The sequence below is a fragment of the Canis lupus genome, chromosome 6 (assembly GCF_011100685.1).
Source record: "Canis lupus familiaris isolate Mischka breed German Shepherd chromosome 6, alternate assembly UU_Cfam_GSD_1.0, whole genome shotgun sequence".
Lineage (NCBI taxonomy): Eukaryota > Metazoa > Chordata > Mammalia > Carnivora > Canidae > Canis > Canis lupus.
The window spans coordinates 13506348-13527233 of record NC_049227.1 but is presented as its reverse complement, the minus strand read 5'-3'; the positions used below and the strand labels follow the sequence as shown (position 1 = coordinate 13527233).

The 20886-nt window shown below is 46.1% G+C and overlaps 1 protein-coding gene and 1 long non-coding RNA gene across 10 annotated transcripts in view; one reads left to right on the top strand and one right to left on the bottom strand.

Moving 5' to 3' along the window:
- SDK1 (sidekick cell adhesion molecule 1) overlaps positions 1-20886 on the top strand; it is a 537600-nt gene that overhangs the window by 298786 nt on the left and 217928 nt on the right. For all 9 annotated transcript variants that reach the window (XM_038539586.1, XM_038539587.1, XM_038539590.1 and 6 more), the window contains 6 exons: positions 1525-1608; positions 4948-5142; positions 7536-7652; positions 9125-9292; positions 11188-11290; positions 13445-13621. In XM_038539586.1, the coding sequence (XP_038395514.1) occupies positions 1525-1608; positions 4948-5142; positions 7536-7652; positions 9125-9292; positions 11188-11290; positions 13445-13621 (844 nt within the window). The remainder of the gene's footprint in view (positions 1-1524; positions 1609-4947; positions 5143-7535; positions 7653-9124; positions 9293-11187; positions 11291-13444; positions 13622-20886) is intronic.
- On the bottom strand, positions 1675-20873 carry LOC111096232. Its single transcript, XR_005360665.1, has 4 exons — positions 20827-20873; positions 19999-20419; positions 2863-2920; positions 1675-1794 (listed from the first exon to the last, which is right to left on the bottom strand). It is a non-coding gene; the product is annotated as an uncharacterized LOC111096232 (long non-coding RNA).

Genomic DNA, 20886 nt, shown 5'->3' with positions numbered 1-20886 from the left:
CTTTCATCACACCATGGAGGTAGATATCGACTTTAGTATTCACTGATGAATATAGGGCATGACCCGCACACGAGGGCTGCGACAAGATGCAGCTCCTGTATAGTTGGAATATAAATTTTGCTGCTGTCATGATTATTAATGAAGGAAACATGGCTGAATGTGAACATGTGAGTGTGCAGTGGAGACCAGCTTGAAAAGAGACCATGAATCTTTGCAGTGTGTCTTTCAACCCAGTCCGCGCACACCCAAAACCCATTAGAGGGCTCTGCAGCCTCTTGGCGAGTATACAGCCCCAGCCTCAGGCAGACGACCTGAGTCCAAGTGACCCAGGTCATCGCAGACGGGGTGCCAAACTCCATCTCCATGGAGAAACCTCCAGCCTTCTCTCCTTCGTTGTGTCTTTGAAACACTAAGTGTTCATCGCTCTTTGCTCTCCTGTGTGTTCGACCCTGTTTTAAAGACCCGGTCAGGGCAGCCCCGGTGGCTCAGCAGGTTTAGCCCCATTTTCAGCCCAGAGCATGATCCTGGAGACCTGGGATGGAGTCCCACGTCGGGTTCCCTGCATGGAGCCTGCTTCTCCCTCTGCCTGTGTCTCTGCCTCTCTCTCTCTCCTTTCTGTGTTTCTCATGAATAAATAAATAAAATCTTGAAAAAAAAAAAAGACCCGGTCAGTGCAAGAGGCATGCCAGGCTGCACTACCCACATCACACACAGCCACAGTGGAAATCAGCCACACAGGAAGACAGTGCCCCGAAATTAATTATCACACAGACAGTGAATACAACAGCCTTTTGTTACCACAATAATGAAATCACTAGCACCTTCATACTGGATGAATCTGCCCATGCCACTGTGGAAGTTCTGCTGAATAAACTGAGGAAAAATATTGCAATTTACTCTCCAAGGAGATTCACTGTTTAATACACCCACTATTTTTTTGTTGAAAAGACGAGGGGAGTATCTAGAGATATACAAGCGGTGGAGTTTTCTCTGCTCCTAAAGATGGATGAGAGGCCCTTTTTCTTTCTTCTCTTAGCTATTATTTAGCTTTCCATTGAAGCATTAAATCTATATTTTGGAGAAGAAGAACCGCTAAGACTTTAAAAAAATATGTTAATGGGCCACCCCATTCCCTGACACAGGCCCCGTCCCCGGCTGTGGCGCTTTATTTGACATGCTCCACGCATCAGAGTTTGGTTTAGATACTGAAACAAACTAGCCTATAAAACACTGTGCTGTAAATATAAACTTTTATGAACCTCCCGGGATAGTCCTTCTAAAATGTGAATTAAGATATTCCATGATTCAAGCCCGTAAACGGAAAAGTAGCCATCACCCTGAGTAGTAATTTGCTTTCTGAAACCCTAGAACATAAACCACCTTTGGACTGAATTCTGAGTTTGTGTGTACAATGGCGATTAATGAACTTTCCAGAAATAGTTTTTAAAAGGAGTTCCAACTCTTGCAGATCTCCCGAAATACACCTTTTGCTTAGGGGCTATTTTGTTTTTCTCTTTTTTAAAGAGCCACCGTATTTCACTGCTGAGCCCGAGAGTCGGATTTTAGTGGAAGTGGAAGAAACTGTGGACATCGTGTGTCGAGCCATGGGTGAGTGTGGGGAGGCTGCTCCATAGGCTGTAGTGAGACAGAAGAATGGAAGTGGCACTTTCATCATCGTAGGGACACACATTGACTGTGATGTTAGTGACAGGGCTTTTGGATCCTAGTAGAACTCAGTTACTGGCCATGTGACCTTGAGGAAGGTGACCTTGATTTTGCTGAGCTGATTCTCACCTGCAAAGCAGAGATAGTAATCCTCACCCAAGAGGACAACAAGGAGGCCTTCACCCCATCCGTCTCGACAGAGAGGGACAGCCTTGTCCTCTCCACCCCTTCAAGTGCCCTGGTTACATGACTCCCCAGGACTTAGGGCAGGAAACACTTTCTCGTCTGCAGGGTAATTGGGACTGGTGACCAGGTGTGCTCTGTAGTAAGAGAGATTGTTTTAAATTCTCTGAACAGGAAATCTTCTTCACTTTTTCTCTTTTCTTTTTTCCTTTTACAGGTTTGGGTTGCTTTTTCTTTGTTATTCCTGTAATTTCGCCCCTCATCCCCACGCCATGACTGGGAGCTATCCACTGTCACTAGTACCCTGTCAGGCAGCACAAATAACTATACTAACCCCCCTAACAGAGACAGGCTTTTTGAAGGCAATTTCATTAACAAAAGATATGTTAGTGCCCTGGAGACTGTCAGTGAAAAGGACCTTTTTTTGTTTTGTTTTGTTTTGTTTAAGCTGTCCATCTTAAGGATGAATATTTTATTATAAGAGCTCAGAGGGTAAGGATTACTAACAATTTTGTAAATTTTCAAAACAGCTCCATAAAACAGATACTATTATCTCAGAGTACACATACAAAAATAAGACCTTAGAAAGCGAGGTTAAGTAACATGCTCGAGGCACAGAGCCAGGGAGATGAGATGAGATACTTTTTAAAATCATGGCTGGGCATCTGGCATTTAGGAGCTGCTCATTAAATACTGGACAACCTGCCAGGGGTCACATGGCAACGGAGATGGGATCCAAACCGAGACCCATCAACTACCAAAGCAAGGGCTTTGGCCACGGCACCTGGCTTTTCCAGGAGAGCCAAGGTCCTGGGTCCTTGAACCCATGCCACCGATCCACAGCCATGGGCATGCCATTTTCCATCTCTGAGAAGTTGCTGGGGTGTCCTCTGAACAGTGCTGATGGCTCCTGCAGAGATTGGGGTCTGCTGTAGGCACCCTTCTCTACCAACTGTGCTTTGGCCCAGAGCATGTCTCCTGGGGGGCTTGGTTCCCAGCCCCGGGGCAACTTACGAGTTCGAGTTCGCTGCTGACAGATCAGCTCTGCTGCCATCCTTCTCTGTTCAGGATCCTGGGGAGGGGTGGGGAGAGAGGAATGTGAGCTTTATGTGGAAATAGCTCCCTCGCTGTGGGTAGCACTGCTCTCTTCCTGGTATAAACACAGGTTTCTAAGGTCAGTGGTGGTCTGGAAGTGAAGCTCCACAGTATTTAGAGTGCTCAGATTTTAGAAACCAGGATCTACGCTACTGCAGTGGATAAGACTCCTGTTAATAACACTACATCACCCCAAAATAGAAAGACTTGCAGTTCCTGTATACTAACAATTATTTTTCGATAAATGACAATCTTAAGCTCTTCCCTTGACAAGAGAATGTTCTCTTTTGCATGATTCCTACAGGGTAAACTGCTTGTTAAATACAGACTTGTAAATATATACTGAGCAGGCCTTTCAACGTTGCCATCAGATAATTTACTGCTTTCTTTTAATTTTGACAATGAAACTATAGCAGCATGCGAAGTGGTTACTCTTCATGAAAGCTACATCATGTAATTGCTCTTAGGAGATTTTACATGAATTGGTTATGCTTTTACCTTGAAATGGATTTTTTTTTAATTTCCTGATTTAATGAAAAGTGACAGGAAACATAATTAAGGCAAAGAACAGAATCTGAGAATACATTATCTTGAAATATTCCACATTAACTTTATTTATTAAAGAAGACATCTTACACCTACATAGCATCTGAAATCAAGGCACTTGGGTGTGCTTTTCACCATGAATCATGTCGAGAGGTGTTTTGTTTAAATTAATTTCCTAGGTAGGGAAACCAAGGTTCAGAGCCAGCCTGGACATTCCTGTGCATTTCCCATGGGCCCAGAGCAAGTGTACACACCCCCTACATAGTTCAGGACTTTGTTGTCTTGTGTGCTTTGGTGGAGTTTCTGTGTACAATCTGTCATGTCTATCCCACTTAGCCCTCTTAGGTGGCTTAGGACGGTCAGAGAAGTGCCACAGAAGCAGTGTCCCCTACTGCTCATCACACAGGCCTCCCAGGGAAGGAGCCTGGCATCTCCACGGTTGGGGCTTGTCCCGTGCATCATCCTTGCCCAGGTTCTGTGTGCTGGGCACAGCCATGTGGCAACCAAGCAACAGAGGTCCTCACACTCTGAGGCTGAGGACAGTCCTATCCTTTACAACTCTGGTTCTGCCCCCGTGAGCTTGTCCTTTGTCTCCTGCTGCTTTCCTCCCAAACCCAGCCTCACCCTCCATCAGGCGGGCCCACAGGGTGGCATGGAGCTCCGGTCCCAATGACCAAGGCCTGGGCTTTCACCATGACATTGTTAGGATGAAGAAGGCAAGCCCAGCCTCAGTCTGACTCTCCCATCCTCCTGGTCAAAGCATTAGCCTAGCTCTGGATGCCACCAGGTACTAAGGATAAAGATGGCACCTCTCACCACCTGATGGTCTCACATTTGTCTCGGGGGCTGAGGCAGCTTTTCCCGCGTGCACAGTTGAATGTCACTCATGTCTCCTCAGCCTCTACCCCCCATTTATCTTTTTAACTGCAGCCATCCTCCACTGCTTAGATCCTCAGCAGGGGGCAGCTGAAAAGACAGGACGCTCATGTGGTTGATCTTTCCAACAGCCTTTTAAGGTTGCAATGACTACTTCCTTTCCAAATGTGTCTTCTGCCCTGGTGGCCCTTCCCCAAACCTCGAGTGGCAGAGTCAGGCACTGCGGAGCATCAGGGACCTTCCTCCCAATCCCTGTCTGCCCCCAGGTCTGTCACGGTCATGGCCAGAATCCCTTTCTCTCCAGACTGGTGCAGAGACCAAGCACAGGCTCGGGAGGGGGGTGGGTCCAGAACAATCTGTAGCCCGGCATCAAGAGTTCATCCCTGCCCTTCCTCTTGCTGCTTTACCGTGTCTACTTCTTCCTAGAAATGAGAAAAATAACACCGAACAGGGTGCACAAAGGGAATCAGACTAAAGATATCACTGAAGTATTGCCACGTAGCCTTGGAAACATTTCACCTCAACCTTCATGTAAAGTGTTTGAGATTTAATTTTTTCAAATGCCCAATTACTTCCACACAGGAGTCCCTCTTCCCACCCTCCAGTGGTACAAGGATGCCATCTCCATCAGCAAGCTCCAGAATCCCCGATACAAGATGCTTTCAAGCGGAGGCCTGCGCATCCAGAAGCTGCGCCCAGAGGACTCCGGGATCTTCCAGTGCTTTGCCAGTAATGAAGGAGGGGAGATCCAGACCTACACCTACCTGGATGTCACCAGTGAGTACTGCCCCTCAGCAAAGCCAGACCATCCAGGCAGGGCCCTCAGGCCAGAGCTTCCCGGCCTTTGTGTATATGATATGCTCAGAAAATGGCAGCATCTGCTCAGCCAATGGACAGGGTGCAGAGGCCAGAGGCGACCATCTGTGAAGAGCCACAGCTCAGGCCAATAGGAGCCCACTTGCTAAGCCCCACAGAAGCCCCTGGGCAGCAGATACAGCCTGTTGTCCCCAAGCCCTGGAGTCCAACCTGCTCTCATGCGAGCCGAGCCCTCCTCTCTACTGAGAAGCAGGGAAAAAAAAATCTCCATTTTTCTGGACAGAACTAGGACTGTTCAGTGAATAGTTCATCCCTAATCTTTTTCTTTTGATCTTTTCCCCATTTTTAATATTCATTTTCTATTTTAGTTTTATTGAACAATTATAGTTCTTCTCTAAGTTTCTTTTATTATCCCATTAGCAGAAATACTTTGGCACTCTGTCTTTGAAAAATAAAATGAAGGCAAAGGTTTTCACTGTATCTGTGGGTTTCCTTTTTCATCTCCATGGTTGTAATATTATTCTTCTAAAATAAAGTAGAATCATGTTTGCCCTTTTGGAGGCAAAATGCCGATATCCTCAGGTATGAGAGCCATTTGAAAAAGTAAATCATTTAAGTATGCAGATGGCTCTTATCTACCAGAACTTATGAATTTAAGGATTCCATGCATCTATTTTGGTCAAGTAGGAGTCACTTCCTTGAACCTTACCCAGGGGTCAAATTTGGCCTCTGGTTTGGAGCATAGGAAACCAGTATCATTACAAACAGCAGGCAAAATATTGGGTACTTAAGCTGGAAGCTGAGTTTCGATCAATTAGAATTATTTAAAGCATATGTTATGAGTGTCAGCCGGGAGGGGCACAGATGAGCAAACTTTTTCTTCCTCTCTTTTTTTAACTTTATTTTAATTGCAGTATAGTCAACATACAGTGTTAGATTAATTCATTCATTTAACAAACATTTACTTAGCATCCGTGTCAGACACTTGGGTCTGTCACGCTTGGGAGCAGAGCTCTGAGGAAGACATGCGAGGTTCTTGTGCTTCCATGATAGAGGTCATGAAGTAGGGAGACAGCAGAGGAGGAAATAATTTAGTCAGGGATAAGGGCAATGAAACAAGCAAATAGGCGAGGCCCAGGGTGATCAGGGAAGCCTCTCTGAGGGTGGTCAGGGAACATTCCCTGAGATGGTAACAGAACTGAAGCCCAAAGGTACAAAGTCTTGGGGGATGTGCATGTCATGGGGTGAGGTGGGGGGGGGTGCTACAAGTGCCTTCCAAGGACAGGCTTTGGGGTGATGTGTGCACAGGGAGCAAGGAGACAAGTAGGGACTCAGTCTCAGGAGGAGCCAGGGGTCATGGTAGGAGGTAGGTTGGAGGGATAAGCAGGACAAAGGCCCAAGAGCCAGTGGGTGGATTTCAAGGGATTTTATCAGGAAGTGGCAAGGTGTCCTTTATAGCTTCCAAAGGGCACCCAAGGCTGAGTGTAGAACGACCAATGCAGGGACCTGGTAGGAAGCCACTGTCCTGTCCACGTGGTAGCCCCAGAGATGGAGGGAAACTGTGGGCTCTGGGATTTGCTGTAGGGGCGTCACCCGTGGGACTTACATGCTGTAGGGATTCCTGCTGGTGAAAGGAGAGGTAACACCAGTGCTTTGGTCTCGAATCCCATCCACTCGAATCCCCCAGTGCAGGCTCCACACGGGCCCGCACAGGATTTGGGACATGCAGATCCCCATTCTTCAGAGGTTTCCAGTGTAATCATTATTAAAGTAGTACAATGTCACATGAGCCTTGCTGAAGCCAGCCTGAGCTACCCCGACTGTCTCGGTCTGATTCAGGGCTCTTGGGAGCTGGAGGCCCAGGCCGGTCCCCCAAGGACAAGAAGAGCCCCCAACACTTGGGCCTAGGACACTTCCTGGAAATCCCTCACTGAAGTGCCTGAAATCTGGTTATTTTATGAAAGTGTCATCTCTTGGGTCATTTTTAATACTCAAAAATCAGCTTTTTCTACTTTTTAAAAGTAATAAAAGCGAACTTGTTAGATTTATCTAAATAAATGTCTCCTATCTCATTAATGTTCATCTAAAACAGCACTCTCGGGGCTCCCCCACTCTTGCCCTTGTGTGTCCATCACATCATGAAACTGGATTTCTCTTTAAGCTGTAAACACAGGCAGCTCCTGGGGGACACATGATAGAAGGTTATAGTCACTCTTGAAAGGTTTTCCTCTTTCATCGCTGCACTTACTTCTGTGATTAGTCCTAGGAAAGTCCATATGGGCCACCCCAGCAGGCAAGTCTGAGCATGAGTGAGGGGCAGTCCACTGAGCATCTCACTCTTCACTCCCACTTAGATGTTGCTCCAGCATTTACTCAGCTTCCTGTGGACACCACGGTTACTGATGGGATGACAGCCACTCTGAGGTGTGAGGTGTCCGGGGCCCCCAAACCTGCCATCACGTGGAGGAGAGGTAGGTAGCCTTTGTGGCCTCTACAGCCTGACCAACATGGGACATGAGTCCATCGGGCTGAGGCTCATGTCGTTTCCTTCCCACAGTCCTTCATTCATTCAGTAAAGACTAGAAGCTGTCCATGGGGCACCTGCCAGGTGCCAGATGCCAAAGCTTCCAGCATGAATAAGACAGGCAAGGCCCCCGTAAGCCTCATGGAGTTTATCTCCACATGATGAAACAGACATGTCTGAAAACCTGTGACTATCCTTATTTTCCTACTTAAGCCCTCATAGGGCATCTTAGGCTTGTGAAGGGGCTCCCCCAAATACCAGGTAATGGATTTGGAGCAGTGCCATCAGGACCCAGCATCCCCACTTATGAAATGAAGGTCCTGTTAAAAATTAAGAATAATATCCTTATTCTTTTAAGAAAGAAAGATGCCTAAGATACACACCTGAAACCAATAGGATATGTATGCCAATTATACTTCAATTTAGGGGTGCCTGGAAGGCTTAGTGGTTGAGAGTCTGCCTTTGGCTCAGGTCATGATCCCAGAGTCCTGGGATCCAGTCCTGCATCAGGCTCCCTGCAGGGAGTCCTGCTTCTCCCTCTGTTTGTGTCTCTGCCTCTCTCTGTTTACCTCTCATGAATAAATAAATAAAATCTTTAAAATAAATAAGTGAATAAAGGCAGAGACACCAAAGCCCGGCTTCTGCCAAGGTGCCTTCTCTGTGTGTCACTTAGCAGAGTGGTGGCAAAGGAATGAGCTTTAATAAAATAGGACACAGGGAGAGAAAGATGCTTCTGGCTCACTTGACACACATGACGCTCTCAGTTCCACCTGTTTTCAGACCCAGTGAGGAGAAGCATCACGTCTAGGACTTTTTCTGCAGTCTCAGCCCCTTCCACATGTGAGCACCCGTGTCACTAAACAAACAGCACACACAGTCCCTCCTTAATAAATATGTGCTGGGTTGTGTCACTTCATGTAAATGGACCTGTCACAGTCACTGGGCCCTGTTGGGGTGAAAGTTCAAGACCTACATCTTTGTCGTCTCTCCAGAGAACCCTACATAGGCTTCTCACCTCCCTTGGGTGTAACTCATACCCTCAGATGGTAGCTCTTACACATGAAGATCAGAGCAGCTGCAGGCCACTAAGCGAGAGGGCATTCTTCTGTGTTCTACATAGTTTTTTCTCCTGGTTCAGAACATAACAATAACTTTATATGGATATAAATACATACAGATATAAAGGAAACTGAGATTTAGTCACCCAAAGATAACAGTTGCATACATGAGTCACAATTTGTTTAACCAAATTTCTCAATTTTGGACAATTAAGATTTTCTTGGTCTTGTTATCCTAAATAACACTAAAAGGAACTGCTTTGGTTATTTTTGTACATACAGTTTCCACTTTATTATGATTATTTCTAGTTATTTTCTTGGTTTTGGTGCTAACACTCCTGTCTTCTCTAATTTTCTTCAGGAAAGCATATTTTGGCCAGTGGTTCTGTGCGGATTCCTAGGTTCATGCTTCTGGAGTCTGGGGGTCTGCAGATTGCCCCCGTCTCCATTCAGGATGCTGGCAACTATACCTGCTATGCAGCCAACATGGAAGGGTCCCTGAATGCTTCCGCAGCGCTGACCGTATGGAGTAAGGACCACAGGCCATGTGGAACTTCCTGTTAATCACCATGTCAGCTGTGCTTAGGGATGTCAATATGCCCTTGGACTCTCTAATTGAATCATAAGAGAATGATTATTTTTACAACTAATTTATAGAAATCTGTTGAGTAATTAATTTTTCAGTTTCTGAAAGCATAATTAGAAACTGTATTCAAATATTTAATGGGGACGTTTCAGGAGAGTGAGAAGAGTGACTCTTAACAGTGCCATAGAGTATATTATCCCAAACTAGTCCAAAAACTAAAGTGATAAGCGGGTTAATTTTGTGAGCTTCATAGAAGAAATAGCATCAAGAGTTAACATTTTCGAGAAAGTAAGCTTTTTCAATAATATCATTAAAACCCACTAAAACACTCCTAGTATATTAAATATGAGTGTTTTTTATATGATAGAAGCAAACTGAAGAAAAATCTTTGTTATTTCTCCAACTTTTGTTTCTTTATCAAGCACACAGTTTTCTGAAATGGAGAATAGATTATTCCCCAGACATAAGGATTCATAACCAAGTATTTCTGCTCCCAGCCCCCCACCTTTTGGTCAGTTTTCACTCTTAGCTTTACTTGCCAGCATACCTTTTCTTCTTTGCTTCATCGATAGCTTTATTAAAAAAATAATAGTAAATAAATAAAAATTGTTCAAAAAAGCAAAAGACAGTGCTTACAGATTTTTATAAAGCTTATCTATCTAAAGAGAAGAAATTTTTAATTTTCTCTTTGATTTGCGTCAGTAATGGATTTATGAAAATATGATCCCGGAAGAGAAACTGAATTATCATGCTTTATTTTGTACCATTTAGCTCTCTATCACATAGTCTGTGTCCACTTTCATATGACCCTTACTAATTTATTAGGTATTCTAAAAACACCAGGAGTTTTAAAAAGGAATAAATTCAACCCCCCCCCCACCATATTATCAGGTGCCAAAAGAGAAGTTTTGTCCCATTTCATGGCCCACTCTGCCCACCACTTCCCATTTGGCATGTGTCTCTAACACGTTAACCTTATATTTAACAACTTGAGAAGAATTGATGTCTATATCTTTGTAGGTCACTCACCAGAAAGCTCTGTAGATCCGCAAAGATTCACATTCTCATGTCACTAGACTGATAGGTATGCTCTTGTGGCCTACATTCCCCGTAGACAACAAGCTAAAGTTCACTTGTTTTTCTGGACACCCCACTACAAACAGGCTGGGCCCCAACTAGTCTTAATGACTCCCACATTTCGGGTTCCCACATTTTGGTTTGTAGGACCAAAACAGCATCCATCTCAGAGGTGTGCAGGCAGGGGACCTCTACCACGGGGCCTTTGCTGGAGCCTTTGCTGTGGGGGTGGTGGCTGCAGGGCACACTGGGCGCTACCCTGACCAGAGCCTGGTGTTGGGTGAGCCACTGTGGGTCTGAGCACCACTTTCTATTCCTGAAAATTGGGAGCAGTGCTCTCACAGCCCTCCCAAGGTTGTTGTGAGCATTAAATAAAACAATATAAATGGAAGCACTTTGCAAAGTCATGAAGTGCTGTGCAGACAGCAGAAATGACCAGAATGTTAATGATCTTGGGAAATAACAAAGATTTTAACCTAAGACTACAGAAGCTAATAAACCTTTGCACATGATCTTCATTCTTGATGTCTTTCAGAGGGCTTAGAGGTTTGGGGAGGGCAGGCCTGACTCCTGTGGCTGCTGCCTGGGAAGGACTGGCTTCCGATTCCCTGAGTGTTTCCCAGTACTTCCATTTACACTTGTTTTGCCAAGATGAGAGAAAACTTGGAGGTTTTTATGTCAGATGACCAGTTCCATACCCTCTGAGGGAGGAAACTCTAAAGCATGTAGTTTTGTCTGAACTGTGACTTGTGTCTTCACAGATCGCACGTTCATCATTAACCCTCCTGAGGACCGTGTGGTGATTAAGGGGACCACAGCCACACTGCGCTGCGGAGCCACTCACGACCCCCGGATCACTCTCCGGTCAGCTCAGTTACTCACGTGTCTGGGGCTCATTTATGTTCTGGGAGCTTAGGAACCAAAGTGGAGATAAGAAAGCAGAATTGGGGGAACTTTGATTTCAGTCACAGATCCCTGATTACGACATCTCACGGTCCTGGGCTCCATCATTAATCACATAAATCCCATTTTCCACTCCAGCCTTATGTATTATTTACAGTGAGCTATGTTCCACTTCATGACTTCAGTGCAGCTTTTCATGATTTTTCTGCCAAGGTTAATACACTATCTGTAAAACGTACTTGTCAGAGGCTGATACTTAATGAGAGAAAAATCCGGGGGGATCGAATAGGATTTCAGCAGTGTTTACCCTGGGCTGTGTGATACTTGGGAGGAGTTTTCTCTGCTCCAGGATGGTTTCATTGTGAAATGGGGAGCAAGGGAGACCCACACCCAGAAGAAAGGCAACCACAATCACCTGGTGCACGTCAAGGAAAATACTCGTAAAGAGGAGAACTAGATGTCTTGAAGCTCCACTAAAGAATTATATCCCATCCTTTCCCGCTTTCACACAGGAAAGTCATGGTGGAAAACATGGCCCCCCGGGTAAATCATGGCCCCAGACATGGGTGACTATGGGTGGTGAGGTTCTTCCCCAAGAGCTGCCACTTTCAGAACAGTTTTTAATTTTCAGAACCAGCCTTAAAAATCAATCTAGAAAGAAAGATACAGTCATCCCAGAATTTTCACTCTGGCCTTAGCCCAGAAGGCACACGGTTAGCCAAATGGATGGAATTGTGATGCCTTCCTTTTTTCTGGAACATCTCACTCTGAGCAGAGGGAGGTGGCTGCCGCTGCATACATTATTAACTGGATTCGGAGATTAATCTGTTTTCTCACTCTTCTTGGGCAGGTGTTTGGCAAATCGTGAATTTCTGTGCCTCCACCTGGCTCTCTGGAGTTCTCCAGAGCTCAAACAACCAAGTTTGGTTTAGTCATAAGAATGTTGAATGCAAAACCAACAAATAAAAACTTAACAGGTTCAAGATTACCTAGAGAATCCATGGAGGCCATCTCAGAGAGAGTTGTCATGCCCAGAAAAGAACTCATTCATTTCTAAATGGGTTGGGAGTATGATTCCAGAGAGAAAGAAGGACAAATAAGTTGGTTTACTGCTACTCTGAGAGCTTACATGGAATCCCTCTGGATCTGTGTGTTTTTCTCAGAGCTTTTTATATGTGACTAGACAGACAGAATTGGAGCACTCTTCTTGAGAAGGGCTTAGATTGCTCACTCTGAGGGCACTTTTTGTCCCAGGGCTTCTCTGTCCCAAGAGCACCAGGCCTAAGGGACAATCCGCAGCTAACATTGTACCCTCAAGTAAGCAGTTTATTCCTTTCCTTCTTGGGGTACCAGGTCTGTTGTCTCAGAGTAGTTCCAGATAAACAGTTTATTGATCTCTATGCTCTGTGCCCATTAAACCTTTAAAGAAATGGGTACATTTTGCAAATCTAAGCAAATTATTTTGGGAAGGAAAGCTAGCACCTTCATCCCATTCACCGACACCCAAAGTCTGGACAGGTTCCAAATGGCTTCTATGTTTGAAAAGAAAAATGTGCTAAAATTTTCATAAATAAAGAACCAAATGAGAAATAAATGCAATTTTTAAGGACAATCTGCCAGAATGGTTGGGTTTCAAGAACACATGTTCATGGGATATAATCTATTTTTCTAGAAGTTGGGTAGATCCACTCAGGAGTTTGTGGACAGTCATTGCCTCCTATCCAGTCAACACTCCTCTCCTCCAGGCACCTTCCTGGGTGGGAATGTGAAGTCAGTTATAGTAAATGACAAATAAAGTATGATCATGACACGACAGACTTCCTGTCTCTAAACCTAAAGACCAGATCAATGTTCTTAGTGATCTTCACTGACCTCTTTATAACTTTAATATCTGTTTTTGTAGTGTGACCAAGATACCTGGTTGCTTTTCCTTTTTCTTTCTTTTAGATCTATTCACATGTCATAAAATTCACCCATTGAAAGAGCACTGTTCAGTGGCTTCTGGTACATTCACAAGATGGTCAGTTGCTTGCAGCCTAGATCCTAACTCTAGACTCTTGGCTGGATCCTAACTGGGTATCTTGCCTCACTCATGACTCCCTGCTTGGCCCACAGCTATGTCTGGAAGAAGGACAACACAGTCATCACCCCATCTAGCAGTTCCAGGATTGTGGTGGAGAAGGACGGCTCCCTCCTCATTAGTCAGACGTGGTCGGGTGACATCGGAGACTACACCTGTGAAATCATCTCTGAGGGAGGGAATGACTCCAGAACCGCCCGGCTGGAGGTGATGTGAGTGTTGCCTCTGTGTATTGTTAACTGGCTGCCCATTATCTGCAGCACTATGGTCAGCTCTCCCGACTCCAAGTGACTGGCACTTAACATGCCTGACACCACAGTGGGTCCCAAGCCAGAGGTCAGAGGCCATGGCCTTACGCCTCGTAGGCATACACTTACAAGGTTTGTAGGAACCTCAAAATTAACCTCAAAATTTCGCTCTTCTTTTAGATGATTTGATGCTTGGTTTTCCTCCTCCTCCTGTCTGTTTTTCTTATTTCCTACTTGGCACCACGTCATGGTGGGCCCTATTTACCACACTGCATCCACTTTGCCATGTGGTGCCCATCAGCACTTCCGGTCGGAATGTCAGGGCCGGCTCACTGAGGCGAGACCTTTCCATGAGAGCCCACAAAACATTGTGCTGAGGGCAGAGCCAGCTGCATCTCTGCGGGTAAACAGACACTTTCCACTAAATCTCTGGAAATCCTGAAAATAACAAGCAGCTGATCTGGACTCCCTGGGGGTCTCCTGGGCCCAGGTGGGAAACCACCACCCTCCTCTATCTCTGGGAGCTCTTTAGTACATCTGCTTTCTGTTCACGGGCAGGGGCTGAGGAGCCTGCTGATAATTCCTCTTTTTCTGACACATATTTATTTGTTCTTTAAAAACGGCGTCCTCCTGGACAGTGCCTGAGCACATCCAAGCAACGGTAAAATCTGGAAATAAGGCAGCAGAGCAGGGCTGGTGTCCTGGCGGCAGCCAGCTCCAGGGGCACAGGCCAGCAGCTAACATGGGCTGTGCTGGGCCATTAGAAAAGGCAATTTTGAGAAGTTTTTCTTACTAGTCTCTGTCCACCTTGATCCAGGATAGGTTCTATAGACAAAAGCCACTCCCTGAATATACAATGTGAACGGTTTGCATACAGGGCCAAGTCTCATTTGTCTTTGGATCCCTAGACTCCAGCCACGGGGATTAAAATGAGAAAAATGCTGGCTCCGTGCTGAGCACATAGGCTCCTGTGTTTGTTGCACGCATACATGAGCAAATGAGCAGACAGGCAGCTTTGCATTAGCCTCTGTTGGTGGGATTTGATGGGTTAACGTGTAGCATCTAGTTCAGAAAAGCCTCATGTGATGCCTCTAGGACCTGGAAAAGCCCTATGCTACCTCCTCATTGGCCTCTGTAGGATGACCCCTTGACTAGACTTTAGTCCCTTGTCAGTCTCGAAACATCAGGATGCCGTGTGGTCCCAGGGGACCTGTACAGCCAGCCCTCCAGCTCCCTGAGTGTGTGTGGAAGTACCAGGTCTCCCCGCCCACCTCTGGGCCCTGGACCTGCTGACCTGGGGCCCTTTCTGCCCTCCACTTTTGCCCAGCTCTCCATCCAGGGCTTCAGACTGCTGCTGCCTCTACAGCCTGGCTTCTGTCTTCGGCCATTCCCACCCGAAGGGCTCACACCTCCTCTAGGGCTCAGCCATAGGGTCACCCCTGTGTGGGACACCAGGCTGCGGGTGTCTCCCAGCCTCCCAGCCCTTTGCCTTGTACCCTCTGTCAAAACACTGATCGTCCTGGGTGGAAAGCACCCATTTTCACCATTTCTTTCCCTATGAAGCAGAAGCACCAAAATGGCATGCACAGTTTGGCATTATGAGTGTCTGGCAGTGCTTTGGGACACCATAGGGGCTCAATAAATACATGTTGGTCAGTTGAGGCACACATGAATGAATAAATGTGTGTAGGTGACTGGCCATTGGCTGGCCCTCCTTCTGATTGGTTCTTCCCTCTGAGACTCACACGCCCCTGGCTTTTCTTCCTGAGGGCACAGGGTCAGATCCCACTGTGGAGAGCCCTGGTGGAGCCACTGTGGAGGCCCCTGGTGCCCAAACAAACCCCTGTTTGGCTCTGACCCTGTGTCTTTCTTCCTCCCATCTTTCCTCCTTTTGTCATGTTAAAAAAAATCTTTTTTTTTTTATTTTGATAATACTGGAGTACATGACCAGCAAATTCACATAATCCACTGTGCTGTTCACATTTTTAAAACTACCTTTGAGAACTCTTAGATCATCCATCATTCGTATCAAATAAATAAGTGTTAGCATTTCATAAAGACTCTGTCAGCAGAAGCCAAATTGCATGCTTCCAATACAGTGCATGCTTTTTTATTCTGCACAGTTTTTATATTCTACTGATTTACATATCTTCCCTTCTATTTGCTTATTTGATTTCCTCTGAGTAAAATACATTTTTCAGCAAATGTTGCTGTATCTATAAAATAATAGGCTTTCTGTAATGGTAAAACACCTCATCTCTAAATATAGAAATATTTGCAGATTTGTGATTCAAACCAATTTAGGTACAACCGAGTTGCAGAACTGATTTGGAAGACAGTGGTTCCTTGTGAATTGTGAGTGTAATAAACACTCCACTCTTGCAAATCTGAATGAATTGAGGGAGCCGTAGGTTATAGCGTGGCCTATCTTTAGATCCAAATAGGTCTTAACTCTACGACATCAGTAATGACAACAGTAATGATAATAGTCATAAGTCACCATTGCAGGGCATTTTGTGCTTCCCAGAGAACTTTCAAATCAAGCTCAGTAACATTTCTGTGATTTACTCAGATGACAAAAAAAAAAAAAAAAAAAAAAAAGGTGGAGGGAGTCTCATATTGCAGAAGTGACTGAGAGGTACTTACAGCTAACTAGTGCCCTTTGAAAGAGGCTGAAAGCCTGCTTCCTCTGCCTCCCTACTTGAGTTAAAAGCTACTTTGTTACATATAGAAATGAGGAGCATCAGAAGTGGGCTTTGCTAAAGCAGAGGGTGTGTGTAGCATATTCCAGCGCCATTCTCTGCGCCAGCCTGGGCGGACACAGCAGGAGGCACGGTCCCAGGTGGGCCACAGGGGCCAGTGGTGCCTTGGGAGGTGCTGCCCACCAGCCAGGTCGGGACTGGACACCCCTCTCCAGCTCTGAGTGACTATGGGCAGGTTAGCCACCACGTCTCAGCCTCGGTTTCCTCAACTGCAAGCTGCACCTGTTATCATTGCCCTATAGGGCTGTCATGTTTGACCAAACCAGAATTTGTAAAACCCTGGCCTGGAACCCAGCTTCAGGTGGGTACTCAATAAATCATAGCTCCTATTACTCCCTCACCGTCTTAGCAGGAGTGCCATTACTCCTTCATCAGGAGCAATCCGCCCACACCCGGGACCAGGAAGTTTCTCTTTTATCCTGCCTTATTTTTTACCACATTCTGTGGTATGTGTCGGACACACTATGTCTGTGTGTTTGGTGCTAAGCCCTCGATGCCTGGAATGGTGCCAGGTGCATAAATGTCCAACAAATGTCAGAGTGAGCCTCACCCCCCTTATGAGGTTGAACTAGGCTTGTGTAATTGGTATCACGGAGAAGGACTAATTTATGAGAGGTCTGCCTTCATCACCTCCACAAAAGGCTCCCACAAATCCACACGGTCCCAGGATGTTCCCTATAAATGAACCACATGCAAGTCATCATGAAATGCCCGTCACTGATTGGTTGGCTGTGTCTTTCCCACTAGTTTGCTAGTGCTAAAGCAGAGGGTGTGTGTTTGTAGCGTCCCCCAAAGGGTCTTGCTGTATTGAACACACCAGGGGGACCAGGCTTCTAGGGCTTTATGTATAGAGTAATTATTAATCATTTAAAGACCCAATTAGCTTTGAATCTTTCCTTCTGAGATCAGAGACTAATTCTTAGGAGCCTTAAGTACAGAGAAAACCTAATTTATGGAGCAGACTTGCAGACCCAGACTCTGAGGCAGTGGGAGAGGTTTCTCTCAATAAAGCTACACCTGACAAAGCCATAATAAGGAGAGAACAATTTAATACCATTTCTATAGAGTTGTCAGGCCCCCACCATCTTCATCCACAGAACGAAGTCAGAGAAGATGGCTTTGACCGGGTTATCATTTGTGTGTTAAAGGGGCAGTGCTTCCACATAGAAAAATACTCACCTGACCCTCTATCACATCGTAAGTCCCCTTACAGCCACAATTTTGCCAATTGCTTCAAATCTTTTTCAAAGCTGTTTTCCCCAAACATACTTGGCTTAATCTCCTTCCCATACAGTCTTGGTTCCTTGTTGTTGTTAATCTCCGATGGTCTTGCAGTGTAATTCATTTGATGGGGACTTCCCTCCTAGCTTTCTTGAAATTACAGAGTGACTCAGCACCTGCTTCACTCCCATTGCTCTCAGATCCCTTTCATTTGTCACCCTGTCTGCATATTCCTGTCTGTGAGTCACTCTGGTGATCATTTATTTCCTTTCAAAGTTGGCAGAGAAACGCCAAGACACAATCTATTCCTATTAGATAAGATTCTCTCAAATGAATTCAGAATATATTAAAGCCTCATTTATTGGTTATTGATGGGTCAGTCAAGTATTGCACAAAGCTTAATTTTCCTGATAACCAAAACTTATCATTTAAAGAAACAGTTTACATTTCCATATTAAAAAGCTATTTGCATTGAGAAACGGGTAATACTGAACACAGGAGATATTACAGAGGGGTTTTTTCTACAGGACAGAGGCTGGAACTAGGAAAAATCTCAGTTTCCTTCTGACTCTGAGTCCTGTGATGTGTGTAAAACATCACATTGTGTGTTGGGCCACCATCTTGGGCATGACTGTGAGCCTGTGAAGACTCTGTGGGGCAGTGGAGGAGGGGGGCTCGTTATTTCTTGATTCATCATGTCATGTCCTTGGGCACCACTCGGCTTTTGGCTCCCTGTTCCTATGTTAATGTCTCAAGGCTACTTTGTCTTCACGGTTCCAAAGTCTTTTCAATCTTCCCTCCATCTCAGGCCTCTCGCTGCCATTTTTTGCAGGCTCTAGGGCCTTTTTGTTGGTGGCTTTTGAGCAGCTAGGAGGAGGGACGCCAGAAACCTCTCTTACTAGAATCACATGCGGAGTGAGAATCAGCAAGCTTTGAGGGGCAGACAGAGAGACTGCACAAGCATCCTCCAGGGGCAAGTGTTTGAGGAGTACCCTCTCACTCCAGAAGTGGCTGTAACTTGCCCACAATCCACAAAATGCTCCATCCCTTAGAAAAAAAGCTGTCTGGTCACCTGTCACAGGGATCATTTCTTAGCCCTCATTTTATTTTATATTATTTTATTTTTTAAAAAGATTTCTTTATCCATTCATGAGAGACACACAGAGAAAAAGAGAGGCAGAGACACAGGCAAAGAGAGAAACAAGCTCTATGCAGGGAGCCTGATGCGGGACTCAATCCCGAGACTCCAGGATCAGGCCCTGGGTCAAAGGCAGTTGCCCAACCACTGAGCCACACAGATGTCCCTTTAGCCCTCATTTTTGGCTGAGAGAAGCATGATCTGAAATGGAGTGTAAGATCCCATACTTTCCTAGCTATGGGAAAGATGTACTTTTAAGAGTTAGAACTGGATCCAGTGTGGCCCTTGCAAGACCATAAGACAAGGTGTGCAGAGACACAGTAGTGTTTAAGGGACCAGGTTAAACACTCCTATTGTCCAGGAGGGGCCTGTCCCTCTACAGCCTTGGGTCCAGTTCATCCCAACTCAAGGTCCAGCATGGCCACCCTGCAAAGCTTGTCCCCAGCAAACAGTGCACCCCCACCATCCTCTCTCAGAGCCTGGATGTATATGTTGGCCATGGATGCCTGGCTCCTTAACCTCTAGCTCAGCTTTTGTCTTGGGGTCTGTCCTTTCTCCTGACCATTATGCGGATGTCATATGATATTTTGTCCAGTCCCTGGGACATTTTCCAATGAGCTGCCTTTGGGGTTCCAGCCCTAGAGACCCAGTGTCACACAGATAACCCAGAAATTTTTAACTTGTGTCTCTTACTTCCCCTCCTCTGTGACCCAGTGCAAACCCTGCATTCCCACCAGTGCCCCCAGCATCCCCCCGCCAGTCTTACCCATGCCCTCAGCAGGCCATTCCCCTTCCTTATCCTTCCAGTCCAAGGGAGCTTCTCCTCCCTCTCCACCCGTCCTGACTCCTCCAGCCATGTGGCCCCCACAAGGTGACCCTCGATGCAGCCCCAACCTGCATTCCCACCCAACATTTTCAGAACCATCTTGTGGCTCCTGATCCGAGGTGCCTTACCCTGTCCCAGTCTGTATGTGGACCTCGTGCCCCTTCTTAAGAAATTCAGTTTGGGGAGAGCAGGGCAGTGGCAGCCTCTCCGTGTGCCCACACTCCACGTATGGCACCAGGCTTGCAAGGTGTTAAGCCATTTGTTAACCCATCCACTCCTGTGTTGGCTGATTTATCCATCCATCCCGCATTTACTGCATGCCCACTCTGTGCCGGCATTGGTAATGCCAAGGTTAAGGAAAAGAGGCAAAGAAGAGGGAAGAGAAATTTCCTACCCTGGAGAAGGGAGGCAGATCCATAATCAGACAGGATGCAGTGGAGTTCCTGTTTCTGTAGGACTTTGAGATGTTTGGTGAACTGAAAAACCTATAAATTGCAATCGTAAAAGAGGTAGAAGTGATTGGTGCTGCTCAAGAATTAGTCAAAGGTGAGAGGGAGGCTGAGCCTTGGAGGCTGATTTTCTGAATGGCATGAGCCTTCAGTCAATGGGACATCATGTGTGCCCACACACAGGTCACAGAATGGCTCAACTCAGGAAGCTGCTGGAGGGGACATCCAGTGTGGGATGGGAAGGAGTCATAGTGATGCAGGGGGTGGCTCATGGCATGACCTGTACGATGGCAGCAAGCAGGACCATCCAGAGGGTTGTGTGTTATGGGTCTTGGAAGAAGTGATGTCGGTTGGGCTGAGGCTGATCTGTGGAAATGAGGGGATGGTGTTATGACATTCTTAAGATACAGTAGGTGAGACGTGGCTACTACTTAGGCACTTATGAGAGTGGACAAGGGAGTGGAGATGGGAGTGTAACCACTGAAAGAAGGATGAGCAAACCAACATGGTGGTTCTGGTGAGAAGAATGATTCATGGCTCACTGTCAGCCCCAGAGATCACTCCCCTGAAAGTGTCATTGAACTTGCCTCCTGCCCACTGTAAGATCCTCTCAGAGCCTCTCAGTGCCTCATCTCTGTGAGCCTGGGGCCTTCCAGCCTCTCACAGCTTCTGTGGCCGCTTCCAACCCAGGGAGCTACACATACACGGAGGGTGGTTCCCCTCAGGCCCATGTGGGGCAGTTTCACATGTGAAAAGTGACCCAGAACACCAACCTGCCCTGTCAGTCTTCCTAGTGTTTGTCGTGTCAGAGAACCTCACATTCTAGCGGAATC